The sequence below is a fragment of the Aulonocara stuartgranti genome, assembly GCF_965226115.1.
Source record: "Aulonocara stuartgranti genome assembly, chromosome: 2".
NCBI classification, from domain to species: Eukaryota; Metazoa; Chordata; class Actinopteri; order Cichliformes; family Cichlidae; genus Aulonocara; species Aulonocara stuartgranti.
This window is the reverse complement of record NC_138940.1, coordinates 3,598,610-3,619,643: the sequence shown is the minus strand read 5'-3', so window position 1 is coordinate 3,619,643 and position 21,034 is coordinate 3,598,610. Positions and strand designations below refer to the sequence as shown.

Sequence of the window (21,034 nt, the reverse complement as noted above, 5' to 3'; positions counted from 1 at the left end):
ACATACCTAGATAAACATTTTAAACATTTTAAAGTAGAAAGAAGCTCAAGAAGTCTATTTAGAAATTCTGAAATGAATTATTGCCAGAAGGTAGAAACAAATGACAAATTAATCATTGGAGAACTTGCTGGAAAAACTTTAAAAATGCCTTGTATTATACTTAAAATGAGTGATGAAATGGCTAAGCAACAGACGCTTTACTCCTCAAAGACCTGGATGAAACAAAGTGACAGGAAGTTCACTTCATTCTCTGATTCTGATCTATATATTCTGTGATAACCAATCAGCCAATAAGATCGGTGTAACAGTTTGACATAAAAGGTCCAAGTACCTCCTACAAACAGTGAGATACCTACAAGTCCATAACAAAAGACATGTCAAGATGATCGTGTTATGGGTTACGCTCCTTCTTCTCCATCAAGGATGTAAGTGCTTTTTCTGATTTCGTTTTGAATACATGCTGTTTGCTTGGTGGTTTTCCTGTGTCATTGTGAATTAATGTTTTAGATTTCTGTGTGTTTTCTATGAAATTAGATACACTTGTTCCAGTAACTTCAGTTCAACTTGGGGAAACTGTAACCATCCCATGTCAACTGCCTGTGATTGAGACCATTCGTAAAGAAGTCCACTGGTACAAGCAGCGTGCCGGGGACACTCTGAAAGTAATTTGGACAATAAGGGAATCTACAACACCTGACTTTGCACCTGAGTTTAATAACTCCAGATTGAAGGTAAATCACAATAAACACTTTACCAACCTGACCATTTTGAAGACAAATCAAGAGGACGAGGGAATCTATCACTGTGGATTCACAGAATGGCGTAGGAATACTGAATGGACCGGGACGTATTTGTTAGTAAAAGGTAATGATGTGCGCTTCTTTCATGGAGTTTTGCCACATGCTTCAGTCTGTAAAATTGTAAAGTATAAATTATAACAACAGCTTATTAATTGTCAAAAGCATGATCAGAAAACAGTTAATATACTCATACAAATGTATTTTAATTTACATTTAATTTGCTCCTAATTCATTTTAAAGACACATTTTATAGATGCAGTACATGAATCCTTCACAATGTGCTTTGTTAACACATTTTTATTACTCAGGAAACACCCAGAAAACATCAAACTACACTTTTGTTAAGGAGAAAGTCCATCCAGGAGACTCTGTGACTCTTCAGTGTTCAGTCCTCTCCAGCTCTAACAGAAAGACATGTCCAGGAGGTCACAATGTGTTCTGGTTCAGGGAAGCAAATACATCTCATCCTAGCATCATATACACCGCTGGAAACAGACATCATGAATGTGAGAAAAGATCTGAGACTGAGCAGAGTTGTGTTTATCGCTTGTCTAAGAACATCAGCTCCTCTGATTCTGGGACTTACTACTGTGCTGTGGCCACATGTGGAGAAATATTATTTGGAAATGGAACAAAACTGGACAGTCGAGGTACCTGTGATCACATTAATGAATGATAATATTCTCCAGTCCAGAACATCAGTCTATAGTTTGAATATTAAATATTGACTCACTTTGGTTTTACATTAACAGTAATCTAATCTGAAGGTGATATTAAACACAATTTAGTGTTTGTCCAACATAACTTGAGTTTTTACTTTTAATATTGTTTCAGAAACCAGAGTGTGGTCACAGACGGCCAGCAGCACAATTTTTCTACTGTGCACTGTCTTGGCTATAAGTCTGATTGTTATAGTTGCTCTCATTTGGATGATCAAGAAAAACAGTGATCACTGCAGAGGTAATTCAAATTGCATTGTTCTCTATGAAAAAGAACCACATAAATCTTACATTTATATTAATTGTTACCTGTATCTTCTATATTCAAGCTGATATCCAGAGGAAATGTTTTACTGATCAGAAGAAACAAGAGGTAAAGAACTTTTTGAGCTTTTTGTTTTTTCTAATATTTTGAGATTTCTAATACATTATATTTACTCTGTTTTCCCAGAATAAGGACAGATGGATGTTTTCTGTTGTTGTTTTTACCACAATGAAAGCTGATGGATGCACAAAAAAGTATGCAAAACCTATGAAGAAGGAGCAGATCTATACAGCTGCCGAGGCGTTTGTCTTCGGTTAGGCATATTTACCAGTATTTGATATGAAATTACCTAATTGATGTTTGCTTAGACATAGTAGGGTTTTTGCTGTTTTTCTATATATATATTAGAGTTTAAATGTGTTTTATAGTAAATGCATCTTGATGATGAAAATGTTTACTTCTGCATACAGCTATAGTAACAAAGTATACCCTCTTTAAATTCAATGGTCTTTGGTTTTATAGAGGTAGCAAACTTGCTTAAGATCAATTTCAGTACCTGCTTCTACTTTTCCTAATATATCCTATGGAAGGATTCAAAGTCTTTTATTCTGCATTTTAGCTTAATTTTTGTAACATAAATATGATACAATGTAATGTTTTGTCGTTCATCTGAAGTTGCATTTAGATCATTATGAAACCTGCTGGGGATGTTTTATTTTATTTTATTTTTATTATGTGTTGATATACACCTAAGAACTGAAAAGATTAACATTCCTATCGTGGTGTGATCATTTGTGGTCTGATTGTTGCTTTTCTCTGTCATGTTTTCTTACTTCCTGTCTCATGTCCCGCCGTTAAAGAAGCTTCAGATTTATTGAACAATATGGATGGATTCAGCCAGGTGACTCACATGTCATACAAGTCTGTAGATTTAACATTATACAAAGCGAACAGCTATTTTCATCTGTACAAAAGACAATGAAATGTGCAACAGTGAGCAGTTAAAAGGACGTTTTCTGCATCATTCATGCATCTTGTTGTAATGAAATATCCTTTCTTTTTTTGTTCCATATAAGTGGCATAGTATGTTTGTAAGGGGACATTTGGTGAACACATCTAAGTAATGACATGTATGTTGGTGCAGTGAATCAAAGTAAAATGCATTTAGTTCAGTTACTGTTTGTTTCATTGCACCAACATGAGTGAAAGCAGTACAGGTGGCTTACACTGAGAGTTGTGAAAGTCCAATCTAACAGCGTCCACATGGTCTGGTGGTGACTTTCTGTCCTTGTGAAGTGTATAGGAATTTCTTTTACTTGTGTATTAATCACATTATTTTATTGTATGATGCCTTGGTGCCACTGGATTTTAACAAGTCTCACACTCATACAGTAAGACAAATGGTGGGGGTGTAGTAAGGAAGTTGTGAGGAAGCAGACAACTCCACAGGAAGAAACTTTTGTCTCTTCGAGGACTCTGGGAGGTAGCAAGGGAGTGGGAACCTTAAGGTGTGAAACAGCTGTGTACTGCCTTTTGTTCCTGGAGAAGGTATTTAACTGAGAGCCATGCTGGGTGCAGGGAGACTCTGCTGACCGTCTGTCCCGCGGTCATGCAGGGACTTCATCAAGCTTGGTTGTCTGTTCTTTGTGTGTTTGATTAAAGAATGTTAGCTACCGCTCACCGCTCGTCTGCAGGCTTCATTTAAATGGAAAACTTCCACAACAGAAGCAATGGTAAATGCATTGGTTCTTATAAACCACTTTTCTACTCTAAGTACTCAAAGCTCTTTATACAACTTCTCTCATTCACCCAAATATTTTTTTTCTATGATTTTTCTAAACAAGTTCTTTCTGTCTAACATTCACACACATGACATATGCATTGGCTGCAACGAGGGGTTAGCATCTTGTCCAAGGATATGTGACACAAACCACAAACCTTCTGATTAGTAGATGACCTGCTCTACCTCCCGAGCTACACCCGCCCCAAATTAACACTTAAACTCCCACTCCTACGTAGTTCACAGTCTGAAATCACAGGCATTTCAGATTGTATTTAACTGGGAATAATGCAGGAGTCAGAAATATTTGCTTTGCTTCCCTTTTCAGGAAATATCCTAATACCCAATAGCCATATTTACCAAATTGCTGGCTTGGTCCAGAGTTGACATGTCCAACATGATTGGAGGCACTTATGTTCACTAAAAAAACAAAAACATAAGAGAGAGAGCTATGTTCTAGGCAGTGCGATCTTACTAAAAGTCATCTAGAAATGGCGACATTTTACTCTTCACTGTTAAGCTTGATACATGTCTTCTTCCATGTCAGAGAGATTAAGATCCCCTGGTTGACTCATCTCCATTCAAAAGAGGGATAAAAGGACTTAAAAAGTAGTAAACCAATAATAATAAAGTGATAAAGAGTGTTACATCAGCGTTCATTTGTATGTGATTCTGCTAATCATTAATCAGGTTTAATTCAAGTCAAAGTATAATCAAATGTAAACCTAATTAATATAATGAATGAGAAAAAATAGCCTGGGTAATGAAAGGATTTGAACACCTGACCTTTCCACATAGACAGCAAAGTGAACATGAACTCTGACCCAGATCTCTGTGAGGGCAGGAGTGAGGCCTTGTCTGTAAGCTTGTTAGGAAGGAAGTATTGAGTCACTGAGGCAGAGCTTTGTCATTTTAGCAACTGGTATAAATATAGAGAAAACACAGGATGAACTGCAAAGGTTTTTGTTTAAAAAGTGTTCTTTTTATCTTTTTATGTGCCAATGACAAACGCAAAGTAATGGCTAAAGGCTTACACTCAAAAAGGTTATTTTAGCAGGAGCAGCACAAAACTCCAGAGCAAGACAGACGTCTCAGCTACTAACTATTATTAATGTTAAGGACTAAACGTGTGTTTAGGAGTCTGAATATGTTCTTTTCAGCTTTTCACTTGTGGTTTCAGTGAATGCTGTTCTGCATGTCAAGAGCAACGAGCAAAGCAGCACATAACATCTTTACTTTCAGACCAAGGTTAGGTTAGGTACCATTTCTCCATTCTATGGCTGACCACAGAAGCTGTTGACTCAGAACAGACCACACTATGAGCGCTCATCAAATATAAAGCAAGTGAAGAGCTACAAGACACTTGAGTGGGCTTTTTTAAACCTTTATAAAGAGACAAATGCTGCTCTCTTAAGGTTAAAACACTAAGTAAACAGCATAGTTTTGCAATTTTGTAGTGTATAGTTCCGTTTTTTTGTTCATGCTGTAGTAATGTTGCACATTGTAGATCATTTTAATTTTGACAGGGTGAAAGTCCACAACTGTACTAAATGATGCACACTGGAATTTATTTCTTTGAGGATGTCAAACCTCCTGCACAATGCTGTGAAATGTTGCTATTATTAAAACAAGAAAGAAAAAAGAGTGAGTGAATTATCAGCACCTCCTCTCATTTCTTCGCAACTACATAGGAAAAAACCCCAAAGTAAAGTAAAACTAGTCCCAGCATGACTGAACAGGTCTGAGTGTGTGTCCTTTTCTCAGATGTCCTTCAACAGCTTCTCTAGACTGTTCTAATTTAAATATGATTCGTGGTAATAATATAGTGTTATTTCAGTGTCCTAAAATAGATAAGACACTGGTGCAAGACCAACTGCTTGAGATTAAAACAGAGACACAGAGAGAAAACCCCTTTGTATTCACTCCTCTGTTTGAAAGCTCAACCACAGCAATGACTAAGTTGTCATGCATCAAGTCTGTCTATAGTTATCTCTGTGGGTTTCAGGTGCAAGTAGTGTGTGTACAAAAAACAAAAAGCAACAATCAAAGGAAAAAAAAGAGATTAGAAAATGGACATGTAGGAGATTTAATAATTTAATACTTTAATTGCTACTTTTTAAATTATATTTTGCACTAGGCTGGACACAGCCTAGTCTGACTGAATCTGTACTGTCTTTTATCCAAGTCTCAGCTCTTTGCATTTATAGATTTATTCAAACATGCATCCCCACTTCAGTCAAAAATTTCTTATCACCTCCAGGTTTATGTTCTTTGCGTAAGAATGGTGTTCTGAAGCGAGTGCAGAGCATTTAAAATGTGACTGCAATGACTTTGTTGAATCTGTAGGCTGGTACTTGTGCTTAAGTAAGTTGCCCTGTTTCTGTCCTTGGGGTGCAGAACTGAATCAGTCTATTTGAGAAATTAATGCCTGTCCAGTAAGTGGTTCAGAGGGTGGTTAAATGATCCATGATGGATAGTAATTTATTTGATTTAGGAGTTGGTTTGGGTGAAGCATTGCATATATATCCACCACAGCTTTCCACAGCTGTAAGTCGACACATGGCATTTTATGTCATTAAAACAATTAATCTCTTTGTCAAAAATGTTTTAAAATATTTATTTGTTTTAGGGTTCATCGCACTTTCCAAAAGTTCTCTACATTTCTTTCATGAGAATAACAAGCAGAGGCACATGCAACAACTACTGTTACAAACAAATGCTGCGGTACGCCATTTCTCCGCCCTTTGACCGACCACTGAAGGCGTTTCTTCAGAACAGGCCTCACTGTGAGCTTAAACAGGATATGAAGTGAGAGAGGAGCTACAGGAAGGCTTCAGGAGATTCGTTTTAGCTAAACAACGGATTTTTTAAATGTATACTTATTGATTTGTTCATCATTAGTTTGGACAAGCCACATGCCCACCTCGGTGCTAAGTGAGGTGTGTGACAACACACTATACCAAAGCTTCATACCTACAGTCAGCAATGAAGCAAACATTTTAAGACATTGACAAAGAGGCCCAGTTGGGGTAGGGGGAGTGATTGACACCTCCTCTCTTCCATCAACAGCTATGAAGAACCACAAATAAGTGTGATAAAAGTGGTCAGTGTAGCTGAGAAGGTGATCATGTGCACTTTTTGTTTATCCTTTAACTACTTTTCTGTGCTGTTTTGGTATGGATAATACTTGTAACGGTTATATAACGTCATTCTGCACGCTTTTTTAAAAACTGATAAAACAGTGCTTCAAGACCAGCTTCCTGAGATGGTCGAGAGCGAGACAGGAAGAAAAGCCCCTTTGTACTCACACCTTTTTTGAAAGCCCAACCACGGAAATGCATGCTGCAAAGTTTCCATGCATCATTTGTTTGTCAGTGACGACTGCTGTGTATTTGTTTCTGCATTTCGCTGCGAAGGATTATGTAAAGAATCTTTTTTGGGGGGAGATTAAACAAAGATATCAAGTGTTGTTCGTTACATTTATCTTAGAATAATTAGAAGCTGGGCACAGCAAAGTGTCAGTGGATACGAGTTTACTGCATAGCAAAACCCCAGCTTGTATTCATCTCTCTCTCTCTAAGTAGTGGTGAGGCAGACTAAAAATATAGGCTGTGAGCAGGACTGTGATATACAACATTCAGATTTCTAGCTTTGACTGAAACTGAAACAATAATGATGTGATTTTGTGCAACCTTTTATAAACAACTACACTGTCAGACCATTATGGCTTGTAGTCAAAAATACATCAGTGCTAACACAAAATACTCCACATTGAAAGATTTTCTACAGTTATTTATTAGATTTTTACTGCCAGTAGGTACAGAGTAGTTTTGCCTGAAACCCACACATATAATTTTGGTAATTATTTGATGCAAGTGAATCATTTATAGTGTCAGACTTTTTGCTGCTTTCTTTGTCCTAAAAATAATATAATTAATTACAATTGCATGATGGTGATGACAGAGAGTTTGAGCGTCTTCAAACTTATTATTTCGGTTTAACATAACTAGTGTCTGAGTAAATTTGCAGATGCAGTGGGACAAAAAACCTAAACCTAAACCTAAAATTAGCTCAAGCTAAAGCCTAGCAGCCAGCTAGCAGCCTTCTCTGCCTTAAATCTAAGAACTTTCTCAGCCGTATATCAAAACTTAGGAAACTACATTATTTGAAGTGCTCATTAAAATTTAAACCCATGAGTTGGAAAAAAGAAAGTAAAGAAAGTGCAGCTGTGCTGAAGAAAAATTGAGTTAGATAGCAAAACCAAATTCTGCACACTGCCACACTGACTTGATAAATGAGAATTTTACTTAAATCCTCTGTTTTGTACAAACATTACCCAACTTGGGTTTTATTAATACTATTCGATTATTGACTGGGGGAATCATACATCTACAGTCCTTGATGGGTCATATATGTATGAAAAACCTATTTGTGGTACATCAATTAAAATGAACGTGTAATTAACACTTTTTTCCATCAGATTTCCTCCTTTTTGGGGGATTCTCAAGAATCTGGAGCTGTCTTACAGGTTATCCGGTCTTTAAGTGATGCCTGCTTCCGGGCCCAAACTACCCTGTGTTTAATAAGGCTGTTGTGCTTTTAACATGTTTTAATGCTTTGTATGTCTATTTAACCTCAACAAGCCCCTGAAAACAGTAGGTGATCACTGTCGGCCTCTCTCGGTTTCAAGGTTCAAGGTTCAAGGTTCTTTATTTGTCACATGCATAGTTATACAAGTATAACTATAAGTAGCCTGACATTTTCTGACAAAATGGGGGGGGGGGGGGGGGGGGGGTGTAGAGGAAGAACATTATATATATATATATATATATATATATATATACACATAGTATATACACTGGGTGAATGTGCAGTAGTAGCAGCAAGCAGGTGAATTCTGTACATTAATATGAATAGACATCTGACTATTTTACAGGATAGACAATATAAACATATTTAAAATTAAAGGAATTGAAATGTACATTGTGCCTTGGTTTAGTTGCGGTTTTTATTACCGCAATTCATTTTAATGCTCAGTTTTTAAAGCCTCACAATGTAACTACAGCCCAGCCCATGCAGCAGTATATTAATGACTAATCTTATATTGCAGTTGTTCTCCTGACTGACGTTTGGTCCGTTTATAGCATCCTGCCATGCGATTGCATACCTAACCACACTTTAACCTCACTTTAACTTTTATTGAGTGAAAAAAGTTAGCGTTCATCCTCCAGCTTCATTGTTTATATTACGCTAACATAGCTGAGTCATTCCTACTATTCGGTGCCATTTCAGTGTGATCACTCTTCATCAAAAAATACAAAATTTTGAATTATTTTAACATTTCATCTAAAAGAGGGATTTTCAACCTATAAGAAAAATGTATTGGTCCAGCTAAGGATATTATATTATAATATTTTTTTAAATCAAAGTCTTTACCCATGACGTGCCAAATGTCCACCCTGTTACAGGACATTCAATTTTCTATTAATAACTGTTTTGAATACACAGTTATAGTAATATTTACATTTTCTAAAAGCTACAATGTCCCTTTTTAAAATCTGCAAGGAAATTTCATGTTACAGTGCATAGCAATAACAGGGGTGACGGTAACAGGGGGGAGATTTTATGCTAAACTTAGCCATTACTACTAGTATGATGAACAACAAGCTAGTACATGGTGACCACTAAGAACCATTTTTAACATGTTTATTAGCCATATTATAAAAATTACAAAAAAAAAATTGTTTCCACTATTAATAAGCGTAACAGGTTGGACGTGTTATGCTTTGCCACATTACAAAATCTTGCTAAAACATTGAAAAAAGGGTTGATTAAAGAGTGGTACTTACTCGTCTTCTTCTTGAAAGTTTTCCCTCCAAAATATGTTACATCCGGGAGTGTCATGTGACTAAAAGAATAATCAGGTGATGTGTTCTATGGAATTCTTATCAGAGTAACAGGGGTGACAGTTGATTCAGGGACACAACATTTTTTAAAGATTTTAAGTATTAAACATGCATTAATAATAAAAAAGAACATTTGATGAGGAACATTAGAAATAAGCCAATCCAGAAATGATGAAAAATCTAGATTTTTTTTTTTTTTTTAAGTTATATTTGTAACTGAAGTCGAGCAAGCATGACTGGGGACATAGTACTTTAGTGACTTGTGCTAAAATAAAAGTAATTTACTTTTAATGTATTTATCCTGTGTATATATCAATGTGTTCTATGGTAGAGGGGGGTTAAACATACAAGAAAATGGTTTAGAAATAAGCATTAGACAAGTTTTACACTAAATATACCATATTATGTCATTAGGACTCAAATGGCACCGAATAGTAAGAATGACCCAGCTGTGTTACTAGCGATTAGTTAGCACATCATCATATACTAGCTGGCCAAACGTCACTATTGTTTAGTTTTCTTTCTTCAGCTATGTTGGAAGTGATAGTATGTCTTAATTTGTTTCAGAAATCCCTCACTCAGAACATGGTATCTTATATTTAGATGGAAACTAGCAAGCTAACTCCCTGCTAACTTCTAACTCCGTTAAATTTCATAAATTCTGTTTTCATGGATGCCTGGACGTTAAACTTACTTGTTACACCTGGTAGAGCAGAACACTGATCATTTTATTACAGACAAAAGAATTTAGACAGTTTTTCAACTCTGAGTGATGCCGCAGTAATCGTTTGACCTCCAGCGTAGTTGGGCCCAGACACAGCTAATGATGTCAGACTTAAAGACCGGATAGAGTGTTAAGAGTTGTAAATCCATTCTTCAAAAAGAAATCTTTTCAACCCAGGGCACCAAATACTGATAAGGTGTCCATTGATGTTGGTTCTTTGATGCCCTGACAGGCAGTCTGTGAAGGCACCTGACCTGTTTGGGAGATTTGCATATTCTAATTTATTTTTTCATTTACCTTTAATGCTGGCACTATAAACTTATTTTGCTGAGTTTCACAAAACTAACCTAGCACAAGAAAAAAACAGAACATGTGTCTGGTACATTTAAATCCTTTTCAAATATTCCCATATAACAAGCTGGGAGTTAAGCAGTGCCAGTGTGTTCGCTGAAAGTCCAGGCATGGTTTATTTGTCTGTGTTTTTCATATTTTATGAACTCAACTGGGGCTCTCTTCCCTAATCTGGATGACTTGTTAACCAATCAGCGTTCAGCAAATGCTTATCTCATCCGCTTCCAGCGATGCACAGTAAGAGTAGACCTGCTATGCCTCCACATCAAAGTAAGGAGGTGGTTCGGCTATCTAACGAACCTGGGCATCAGATAGCTCGGGCACCTCCTGAGTGAAGTATCTGGACATGTCCCACCAGGAGGAGGCCCAGGGCGGACCCAGGACACGCTGGACATGCTGGAGATCTCTAGCTTGTCTGTTCCCCCAGACAAGCTAGAGCTGGTGGCTAGGGATAGACAGGTCTGGGACTCTCTACTTAGGTTGCTCCCCCCCAAACCTAAGCACTTACACTTCCGGATAAGTGGAAGAAAATGGATGGGTTAAAACACTGAACTAACAACCTAATGATTAGTTTCATAACATGCCTGTCAAGTAGCATGCTTTCATAATGGATTGTTTGCCATGGCCAAAGTCAAAGTCTAAAAGTCTAAAAAAATTATATTTTATTTTATTTGAATTTAGTTGTTTAACTTTGACACAGGACAAGCTGGAAACGTTGGATATCTCTAGATTGTCTGTTCCCTAGAGCTGGTGGCTAGGGAGCGAGAGATCACTGAACTTAACCAAACAGATCTGTGGATTAAGTTCAGTCATCAGTATCAATTTTAACATAGTTCCACAGCCAAACAAAACAGGACCCTTTTTTAAACCTGCATGGAAAATCTGAAAAATCTGGCTGAACAGTGACACGTAGACTGGAAAACATGAAGGCTCCTTAAAATCACGGAAATATGAATGGAATAATAAAGCGTAAAATCCACCTAGAATCTCAATTTGAGATCTTTTTAATCTATAAACAGTGGTTGACATAGTAACAGTAATACATAATGTACTTTATGTTTATCATATTGTCTCTTACATGATTGTATTGGATTTTATTTGGAGGTGTGTGTCAAGTTCTATATCATTTCTTCCACATATGCTTCCAGCTGGCACAGTGTAAACCAATCTGTCTTTCTTGCTTTCTCTAGGTTTCAGGTTGAGAAACCCACAAATATAAGATGACGCGTCTTACAATTGGTGTTGTTTCATGTGCTTATGCTGGAAACACATTTGACATTGTTTCCACTCCTGTAATGCAGTGAAACAACTTAACAAGAAGCCAATCAGAGTGCTCTGCAATTGTTTCCTCCCACTCGATATGATTATATTTAGACAAATCATTTAATTAAGTTTGCATCCCAGCAGTATCAAGAAAGAACATCAGAAATGAGGATTATATTTTATTTGCTGATGCTCAGTGTTGTGTGTAAGTATAATTAAAGGCCTGTGCTGCTGATATATTTTTGAAGTGTAGATGATTCCATTACTTGCTAATGACTGACTGGGCTGACTTTTTGTTTGGTTTATTTCAGATTGCTCAGAAGAGCAGATTTTTGAGACAAAGACTGCACATGTTGGAGCGAATATAAAGCTGACATGCCCCCGCAGGTCTATGGGAACCTTATTTTGGATCAAGCTTGTTTCTGGAAATTTTCCTAAAATCTTTGGAAGGTCATTTAGCTCTCAGGGGGTTGATCAGCGCATTAGAACTGCTACAGAGGATGGAATATTTGATTTATATATTACAAAAGTACAGGAAAGTGATACAGGAGTTTACTTCTGTGTGAAAACATTAAGTCGAGACTTAATATTTTTGAAAGGAACATTCCTGAAAGTTGAAGGTAAGTAGACAAAAAAATATCACAAGATATTTTTATTCCTAAATCCATGTTTGCATATTGTGTGTGTAAAGTTCGATAGTTTATTTCTTTATATGTGTGTGTATGTGTGAGTTCACTACGACAGAGTATACCCAATATTATTATGGACACCTTGCGAAGTCAAAATTTGAGATCCAAGTTAAACGTCTTTTTGGAGAAAACAATCCCAATACCATTTTAAGGGAAAAAGTTGAAATGTAGTGAGTACAGTTTTGGTTTTAGTAACAAGGACTACAAGGACTCTTTTAGCACATAAACACAGTGTCATGATAAGTGTAAGGACATTGGAAAGGTGGTGCAGAAAACGGCATCTGGTCGGATGGAAACACACAAACTTGTTTTTTGTAGAAGAAGAGTGATTTTGTACAAAATGAAATGGCTGGTAATAGACAGATGCAAGGTATCTTAAAAAAATTAAAAGCAATTTTTTACAATTTTTTATTTGTTTCCATTTCTCAGGACCAGAAGCTGCTTTCACTACAGCTCTTCCATCTGATCCTGTCCATCTGGCACACACAGTGACACTGCAGTGTTCGATCCTCCGTGACTTTCAGAATAAAAGTTGTCCCACTGATAAGAAGATGTTCTGTTTAAGTGCCAAATCACATCCGTCACACCTGGATTTAAATTATAGTTGTACTAAGGGTGAAGATGAATATGAAAAGAATCCCGAGGAACTCTCAGCAAAGACATGTTTCTACAGCTACTTCAGAAACTTCAGCTCTTTTGATTCTCAGAAATATTACTGTGCGGTGGCCACGTGTGTAAAGTCATTTTCTGGGGATAAAAAAGGGGATACTGCAGGTAATTCTATCACATTTTAATATAATGCCAGAAATAGAAAATCTGTGCATTTGATTATATTTAGTTTTTTTAGCCAAGATTCTGTAATACCTAATCAACTTCCCCCGAAACCCCCCAAATTTTTTAATACTTGTAATCATTTTTAATATCCATGATTTACGTCTTTTCTTTCCATGGCAGCAGTCGACAGGAGCAAATCAAAAAGGGACAACATATTTTTTTACCTGTTTATCGCTACTCTGGCTATAAGTGTGATTGTTGTAGCCTTTCTAGTCTATTCCATCAAAAAACTAAAGAAGAATTCACATGTGTACTCTAATGGTAAGCAAAATTACACACACTGTATATCAATCTGTCAAACCATATTTGGCAAAAGTTAGCTCATTTGACTGTTTTATTTCCTTCTCTCTCTTTTTTTTTTTTTTTACAACTGCAGCTGCTCTGGAAACAAATGGAACTTCAGGTGGTGATCAGGAAATTCCACAGGTAATTAAATATATAAAAAGCTGTTAGTTATATGCATGTTTTAATCTCTAACATGTTCTGCTTCCTCAGACAGATGAGGATACGTTGGTATATTCTACAGCAACTTTTAAAAAAGTGAGTAAATCAGCGGAAAGACATAAAAAACCAACAGAGGAAGACAGCATCTATGCTGCTGTCAAGGCTCCTGCCCTGGATTAACATCTATTATGAGATCTTTTATGTGAATATAGTTTTACCCTTTTTTTTGTTATAAATGTACATAAATAAACTTTATTATCTGGATACTTTTTACATTTGTAAAAAGTATGCATACACTCACAAGATGTTTATTAACTTCAGATCCCTGCAACAAGCCCAGGTCCCGTTTACTTTGGTGATTTGAATTTATTGTCCTTATTTATAACTGGCATTATTGTTGCATTCTAATATAGAATCTTACAAGAAAGACGCAAAATTGTATTTCATTATGCTTTATTAGCTGCTTCGGTGTAAAACAAATCAACAATGCAAAAAAACAACAACAAAACAACATACTGGAAAACAGTTATTCATGACTTGATTGCTTCAATACAACCCTTGGGCACATATATGCGGGATGTTTCGTGGCTGTTTTGATATCGCTCTCTCTTTTAACCGATCAAATCTGGCTGTGGTAGCAGCTTTAAACTCGGTATGACCCAGGTTGATAGAGGGGCCCCAGTCTGGATCGCATTCCAGCCTTTTGTAGGCTGGTTTTCCTACAAAACACAACAAACATTAGCCCGCAAAGCCACAGTGAACAAAGCAGCATAGCACAACGAATTCAATTCAAATCAATAGAACACTTATTTGTAACCTACATCAACTATTATGTTATGATAAATTACGTAACAACTACAACAGAAGACTTACCTTTGTGGAAATGCTTGGAGCAGACTAACATGTGAGCTTGAGTGTTCTGAGATGTTATATTTGGTCTTCGAATGGCTGCAATCCAGGCCATCCGTCAGCTTTTTGTCGCATCGGAAACACGGCCTGAACAATTTCTCTTCCACGACGTAATCCGATAAAAAACGATCTCTTTACCCGTCGGCTTCCCGTGGCTGTCATGCAACTGGCTATTGCAGTTAATAATACAACAGCTTCTTGTCATTTTTTGTGTTTCTTTTTGTGTGATAGTTTTCATGTGAAAGCCTGCGTGCGCTAGTACCGCTTGCCACGTGTTCCCAGAATCCTTTGAGGTTTTACCCCAGAATGTCACATTTTCAATCTCTATAGGAGGTTTTTAATTTTCTACCTATTTTCTACATATGTGTTTAATGTGGATGTTGGAGGACATACACAGATCAAAAATGACTCCTCAAACTATTACTGGAGAGCAAGCTAATGTAATCCAAAATAAGCATCTGGTTCGACACATTTAGAAGTAGGAAATTGGAGATCTTCCAGTGACACACAGTGGGATACTAGGGACAGGGTGAGATGGAGGCAGATGATCTGATGTGCTGACCCCGAAAGGTACTTTACTTACAATAAAATAACACAAAATGTTAATGTTTGTGGGGGTTTTGTCTTTAACCTGTATGTTTTTAGTTGTAAGCTTTGTATTTTGAACACATCTCAGTCACATTGTGTGTTGCATTAAAATGAATAAAAAGTTACTCACTTAAATCTTGTTAAATTAACTATTTTACACAAAAAAGTTAAATAATAAAAACAAGCCAGGATGAAAACAAATTGTATTCCTTAAGCCAGAGACAGTCCTGAAGGTTTTCAGCTATAAGTCTGACGCGTTCCTGGTGGGTGATTGGATCCGCCAGGGCTGTTCGTTGTCATCAATTCTATTCGTAATTTTTATAGACAAAATTTCTAGGCGTAGTGAAGTGGTGGAAGGCTTTCACTTGCGTGGTCTCAGAGTCTCATCTCTGCTTTTCACGGATGATGTGGTTCTGTTGGCTTTAGCAGGTGATGGCCTCCAGCTCACTTTGGAATGGTTCACAGCCAAATGTGAAGCAGTGGGAATGAGAATCAACACCTCCACATCTGAGGCCATGGTCCTTAGCCGGAAAAGGGTGGAGTGCCCACTCCGGGTCAGGGACGAGTTCTTGCCCCAAGTGGAAGAGTTTAAGTGTCTCTGGGTCTTGTTCACGAGTGATGGGAAAAGGGAGCCGGAAGTGGACAGACGGATTGGTGCTGCGGCTGCCATCATGCGGACGCTGTACCGGTCTGTTGTGCTGAAGAGAGAGCTGAGTGTAAATGCAAAGCTCTCAACTTACCGGTAGATCTATGTCCCTACCCTCACCTATGGTCACGAACTGTGGGTAGTGACTGAAAAAACAAGATTGTGGATACAAGCGGCAGAAATGGGCTTCCTCTGAAGGGTGGCTGGTCTCTCCCTTAGGGATAGAGTGAGAAGTTCGGCCATCTGGGAGGGGCTCAGAGTAGAGCCGCTGCTCCTTTACATCGAAAGGAGCCAGTTGAGGTGGTTCGGGCATCTAACAAGGATGCCCGAACCACCAGGCAATATGTTTGAGCCTGTAAGGCCCATTTGTAACATCCTGTGTCCTGTATAGTATGTTCTATGGAGAGTTTTTATTGTATGGGTAATAAGTTTCAAGTTATAAGAACCAGAAGTTACGAAATTAAGATTTTAAGACTGCCTTGTGTGTCAAACATAAAGATAAGATAACTTCATTGTCATTGCACAGTCATACACAGTACAATAGTACAAACGTGGAAAACTGTCCCACGTCAGGACTACATACAACACTACACAACACAACACAACACAACACAGTAAGTAATAAAAAGAAGAATAAGTGTATGTTTATTGCACAGTGTTATTGTTGCACATTATTATTATTATTATTATTATTATTATTATTATTATTATTATTATTATTATTATTATTGTACCTTGTTATAAATATGAATATTATTATTGTTATTCTTGTTACCCCCCAAAAAAGTCCAGGGAGGCAGCCAAACAGGTCAGGTGTTAGCATTGATTTAGGGCTATTGCCGTGTTGTAAAAGCTGTCCTTGAGTCTGAAGCACCTTTTTGTGTGCTGTGGTGCAGCTGGAGACCCATACTGTTAGGATGCCTGGGTCATCGACCCAGGGTTTTTGAGTTTATGATATTATTTATACTGTCTAGTTTTTGGTTTCTTTGAGTTCTGTCTTATGGCTTAGGTCTCTGTCTTCTTTAGTTGCCCTGTCTCCCCTATCACCTGCATCCCCTTGTCTAGTTCGCGTCTATGTGTATCTTAAGTTCCTATATCCCCGTGTTCAGTCAGTGTTTGTGTCTGCCCTGATCCCACGTCTCTGTTCCCTTTGTAGTGCCTGCATGTGAGTCTGTGTCTTTGTTCAGTCTGTGTTATGTGTTTCCTGTTTTACTTTGAAGGTCTCCGTCTTTTCTCAGTGTGTTCAGTTTACGCTTCTTTGGTCTCGTCAGTTCTGATTTGCCCCAGCTGTGTTTCCCTTCTGTTACTCATTTCCTGATTGCTCCCTCTGTGTATTTAAGCCCTGTGTTTCTTAGTGTCTGTGTCGTGATCTACCGTTTTCTTAGCTGTGTGTTCTGTCATTCCTCTGGTTTAAGTTTGTTTTGAGTTTTTTCAGTTATGTTATATTTTTGAGTACCAAATTAAAGCCTTTTTGAGTTCACGTCTGTCTCCGGAGTCTGCACCTTGGGTCCTATTCCTGCCTGCACACAGCCACACCTAACAGAAGATCGCGACCAGAACATGGACCCAGCAGACTCCGTGTGGTATTAGCGACCCGCAGTTTCTGCCTTCCTCAAGGAGATCGTGAGGGAGGAAGCTGAGCATGCCCAGGAGCTCCAGTCACCCTTCTATGGGTCACGTTTGGCTTTGGGAGGGCCCCGCAGCCTCCAAATGGCTACGGCCGAGCCAATGTCTATGCCTCGGGCGATCAGGTTGAGCACGTGCTCCTTCTCTCCAGTCGCTACACCTCCGCCTTCACCCCTGGATTACCAGTCCGACAAGAGAGTTAAGCGGCGGAGGAAGAGAGATTATGTGACACCGGACGTTAGACTCACTCCGCTGCAGTCCTTCGCTCTGTTTTTGGGTCTGCCGCGTTCTGAGCTTCACAAACTCTCTGCTTCCTCATCGCAGCCCGGTCCTTTGGAGGATTTGCAGCCCAGTTCGCCACCTCCCACTTCCCGGAGGAGGCGACGCTCACACCGTCACCACTCTTTTTCTGCGGAGCAACTCCCGGTGGTGAGTTGTGATTGCTGTCGTTCCTCGGAGCTGGAGACTAACAATCATATGAACACTGCTAAGACTGAGACTATTAAGACTGTTAGACGTGGTGGTGGTAGGAAGTTAAAAAACGTTTTAGAAGAGTCTGTGTTTGCTGAGCCTGCTCCTTCGCACCATTGTGTTCCTGCTCCCAGGGCAGCTCAGGCCCAGCATTCCCCTGCACCTGTTTCAGTGCTTCAGGTGAGGGAGGCTGAGGTCCAGCTGGTCCCTGCTCGGGTGTCTAGGCTGGCTGAGCCTCTGCCTGTCGCTGCACCCGTACCAGCTCCTCGGGTGGGGACTGCAGCTGCCCAGCCGTTGACTGTGCCTGTCCCGGCTCCCAGGGTGAGGATGACCGGGAACCAGTTAGCTCCTGCACCCGTACCTTCTCCTCGGGTGGGAGTGGCTGGTGTCCGGCAGGTACTTGCACCTGTTTCTGACCTCGCTGGAGGCTCAGGTGAGCCCGTCCAGCAGTTTTCTGTAGGATCCGTAGGCTCAGACAACCTAGTCCAACCGTCTGCTAATCCACCACCTCACCCGCCATTACTGCCATCGTTACAACAGTCAATACAACTTAAACTTCTCTCCATAGCTCAGACATTAGCTCACCTATCGGCTCAGTCACCTGCTCAGCCACCTGTCTCCGCTGGAGGGTCCGAGGGGCCCGTTCAGCCACCTGTCTCCGCTGGAGGGTCCGAGGGGCCCGTTCAGCCTCCTGTCTCCACTGGAGGGTCCGAGGGGCCCGTTCAGCCTCCTGTCTCCGCTGGAGGGTCCGAGGAACCGCTTCAGCCACCCGTCTCCGCTGGAGGGTCCGAGGAATCGCTTCAGCCGTCTCTTCCTGCTGGAGGATCCGAGGGGCCAGTTCAGCCTCCTGTCTCTGCTGGAGGATCCGAGGGGCCAGTTCAGCCTCCTGTCTCTGCTGGAGGATCCGAGGGGCCAGTTCAGCCTCCTGTCTCTGCTGGAGGGTCCGAGGGGCCCGTTCAGCCACCTGTCTCCGCTGGAGGGTCCGAGGGGCCCGTTCAGCCACCTGTCTCCGCTGGAGGGTCCGAGGAACCGCTTCAGCCACCTGTCTCCGCTGGAGGGTCCGAGGGGCCCGTTCAGCCTCGTGCCTCGTCAGCTGGGGGTCCGGGAGGACCCAGCCAGCACGTCCTAGTGTCTGCTGATGGTTCTGGCGAGGCCGTTCAGCCACCACCGGCTCCACCGCCTGGTCCGGCCTCCGAGTCTGCAGCTCCGCCTGGTCCGGCCCCCGAGTCTGCAGCTCTCCCTGATCCGACCTCAGCCTCTGTAGCTCGTCCTGCTCGTCCTGCTCGTCCTGTCCGGCCTGCTCGTCCTGCACGTCCTGTCCGACCGATGACTGGACGTCATTGCCGTCATGGACGGCCCCCTGAACTACGTCGCCGTCGGTGCCTCCCGCCCGGCCGGCCTCCTGATCTGCTCGGTCGCCGTCGGTGCCTCCCACCTGGCCGGCCTCCTGAACTGTTTTCTGGGCTCTTGGACCATCAGCCTCCGGGCCGCCCCCCTGAACTTCCCGGGTTTGGACTATCGTGCTGTCAGCCTCCGGGCCGGCCCCCTGAACTTTTTTGAGACTATTGCCTGGGCCTCTGCGCTTTTCGTGAGCTCTTTTGTTTGTTTGCTTTTGGACTATGCCTGGGCCTTGGTGCTGTTGTTTTGGACTTTGTTCCTGTGTTTTCTTCTGTTGCTTTCCAGGCTCCGTTGTTTGTTCTTTCTTTTTTTGTTTTGGCTCCTTGTTTTGTTTCGAGCCCTCCATCCTGTTTCCCCCGCCGCCCACCCTGGTTGGGTTGTTTTTGTTTTTTTGATTTTGATGTTTTGGTTTGGGCTGTCTGGAAGCCAGCCCTTAAGGGGGGGGGGGGGGGGGGGGGGGTACTGTTAGGATGCATGGGTCATCGACCCAGGGTTTTTGGAGTTTATGATATTATTTATACTGTCTAGTTTTTGGTTTCTTTGAGTTCTGTCTTATGGCTTAGGTCTCTGTCTTCTTTAGTTGCCCTGTCTCCCCTATCACCTGCATCCCCTTGTCTAGTTCGCGTCTATGTGTATCTTAAGTTCCTATATCCCCGTGTTCAGTCAGTGTTTGTGTCTGCCCTGATCCCACGTCTCTGTTCCCTTTGTAGTGCCTGCATGTGAGTCTGTGTCTTTGTTCAGTCTGTGTTATGTGTTTCCTGTTTTACTTTGAAGGTCTCCGTCTTTTCTCAGTGTGTTCAGTTTACGCTTCTTTGGTCTCGTCAGTTCTGATTTGCCCCAGCTGTGTTTCCCTTCTGTTACTCATTTCCTGATTGCTCCCTCTGTGTATTTAAGCCCTGTGTTTCTTAGTGTCTGTGTCGTGATCTACCGTTTTCTTAGCTGTGTGTTCTGTCATTCCTCTGGTTTAAGTTTGTTTTGAGTTTTTTCAGTTATGTTATATTTTTGAGTACCAAATTAAAGCCTTTTTGAGTTCACGTCTGTCTCCGGAGTCTGCACCTTGGGTCCTATTCCTGCCTGCACACAGCCACACCTAACACATACAGAGATGCAGTATGTCAGCTCACATGTTTTTCTGGTTTTTTTGCCTGTCCCGTTTGGTTTTTTAGCCATCAGAATTGATGTCTGAAAGCTAACAAAGATACCCAATGGATTTACTATGCCAAGTGGATCATCACGGCCTTGCTGTTTTGGTCCATTTGATCGACCTTTGTTGTTATAGTTTATTTTATTTTATTTTCAGTTGTTACAGACGGGACAGACATGGCTGGGGGATAGGAAAGGGAGAAAGAAAGATGACGGAACAGTAAAACAGAGGGGAAGGGGAACAGTGAGAAAGGACCCTTAAAATGAAAAAAAATCTCCCTGATCACCTGTTGAGAGAAAAAAAAAGAAAAGAGAGAGCAACATAATAAACACAGCACCATCACATTAATCTAGCTAACAGTAAATAACAGTAAATACTAAATATTGAATGTTGTTGTGCAGCACGCAGGACCGACAGCGCACAATGTGCTTTGAGGTAGCAGCCAACAAAGGTGTAGTTTGTGTCTGTGTACACCTG

At 40.3% G+C, this 21,034-nt stretch overlaps 2 protein-coding genes across 3 annotated transcripts; both read left to right on the top strand.

Annotated features, from left to right (window-relative positions):
• Window positions 1-360: 360 nt before the first annotated feature.
• LOC309712799 (signal-regulatory protein beta-2-like) lies at window positions 361-3,460 on the top strand. Of its 2 annotated transcripts, none has more exons than XM_082543909.1 (6): window positions 361-425; window positions 535-864; window positions 1,109-1,450; window positions 1,635-1,760; window positions 1,849-1,892; window positions 1,971-3,460. In XM_082543909.1, exons 1-6 carry the CDS (start codon window positions 383-385, stop codon window positions 2,100-2,102), a joined length of 1,017 nt encoding a protein of 338 aa, XP_082400035.1. In that variant the 5' UTR covers window positions 361-382; the 3' UTR covers window positions 2,103-3,460. The 2 variants fall into 2 exon arrangements, with proteins under 2 accessions (XP_082400035.1, XP_082400034.1); XM_082543908.1 differs by having other exon boundaries at window positions 373-425; window positions 508-864.
• An 8,497-nt stretch (window positions 3,461-11,957) lies between these two features.
• On the top strand, window positions 11,958-14,030 carry LOC309712884 (uncharacterized protein). The gene is made up of 6 exons (XM_082544051.1): window positions 11,958-12,013; window positions 12,120-12,428; window positions 12,927-13,271; window positions 13,452-13,592; window positions 13,708-13,757; window positions 13,827-14,030. The coding sequence occupies exons 1-6, from the start codon at window positions 11,974-11,976 to the stop codon at window positions 13,953-13,955; spliced, it is 1,014 nt and encodes a 337-aa protein (XP_082400177.1). The 5' UTR covers window positions 11,958-11,973; the 3' UTR covers window positions 13,956-14,030.
• Window positions 14,031-21,034: the final 7,004 nt, after the last annotated feature.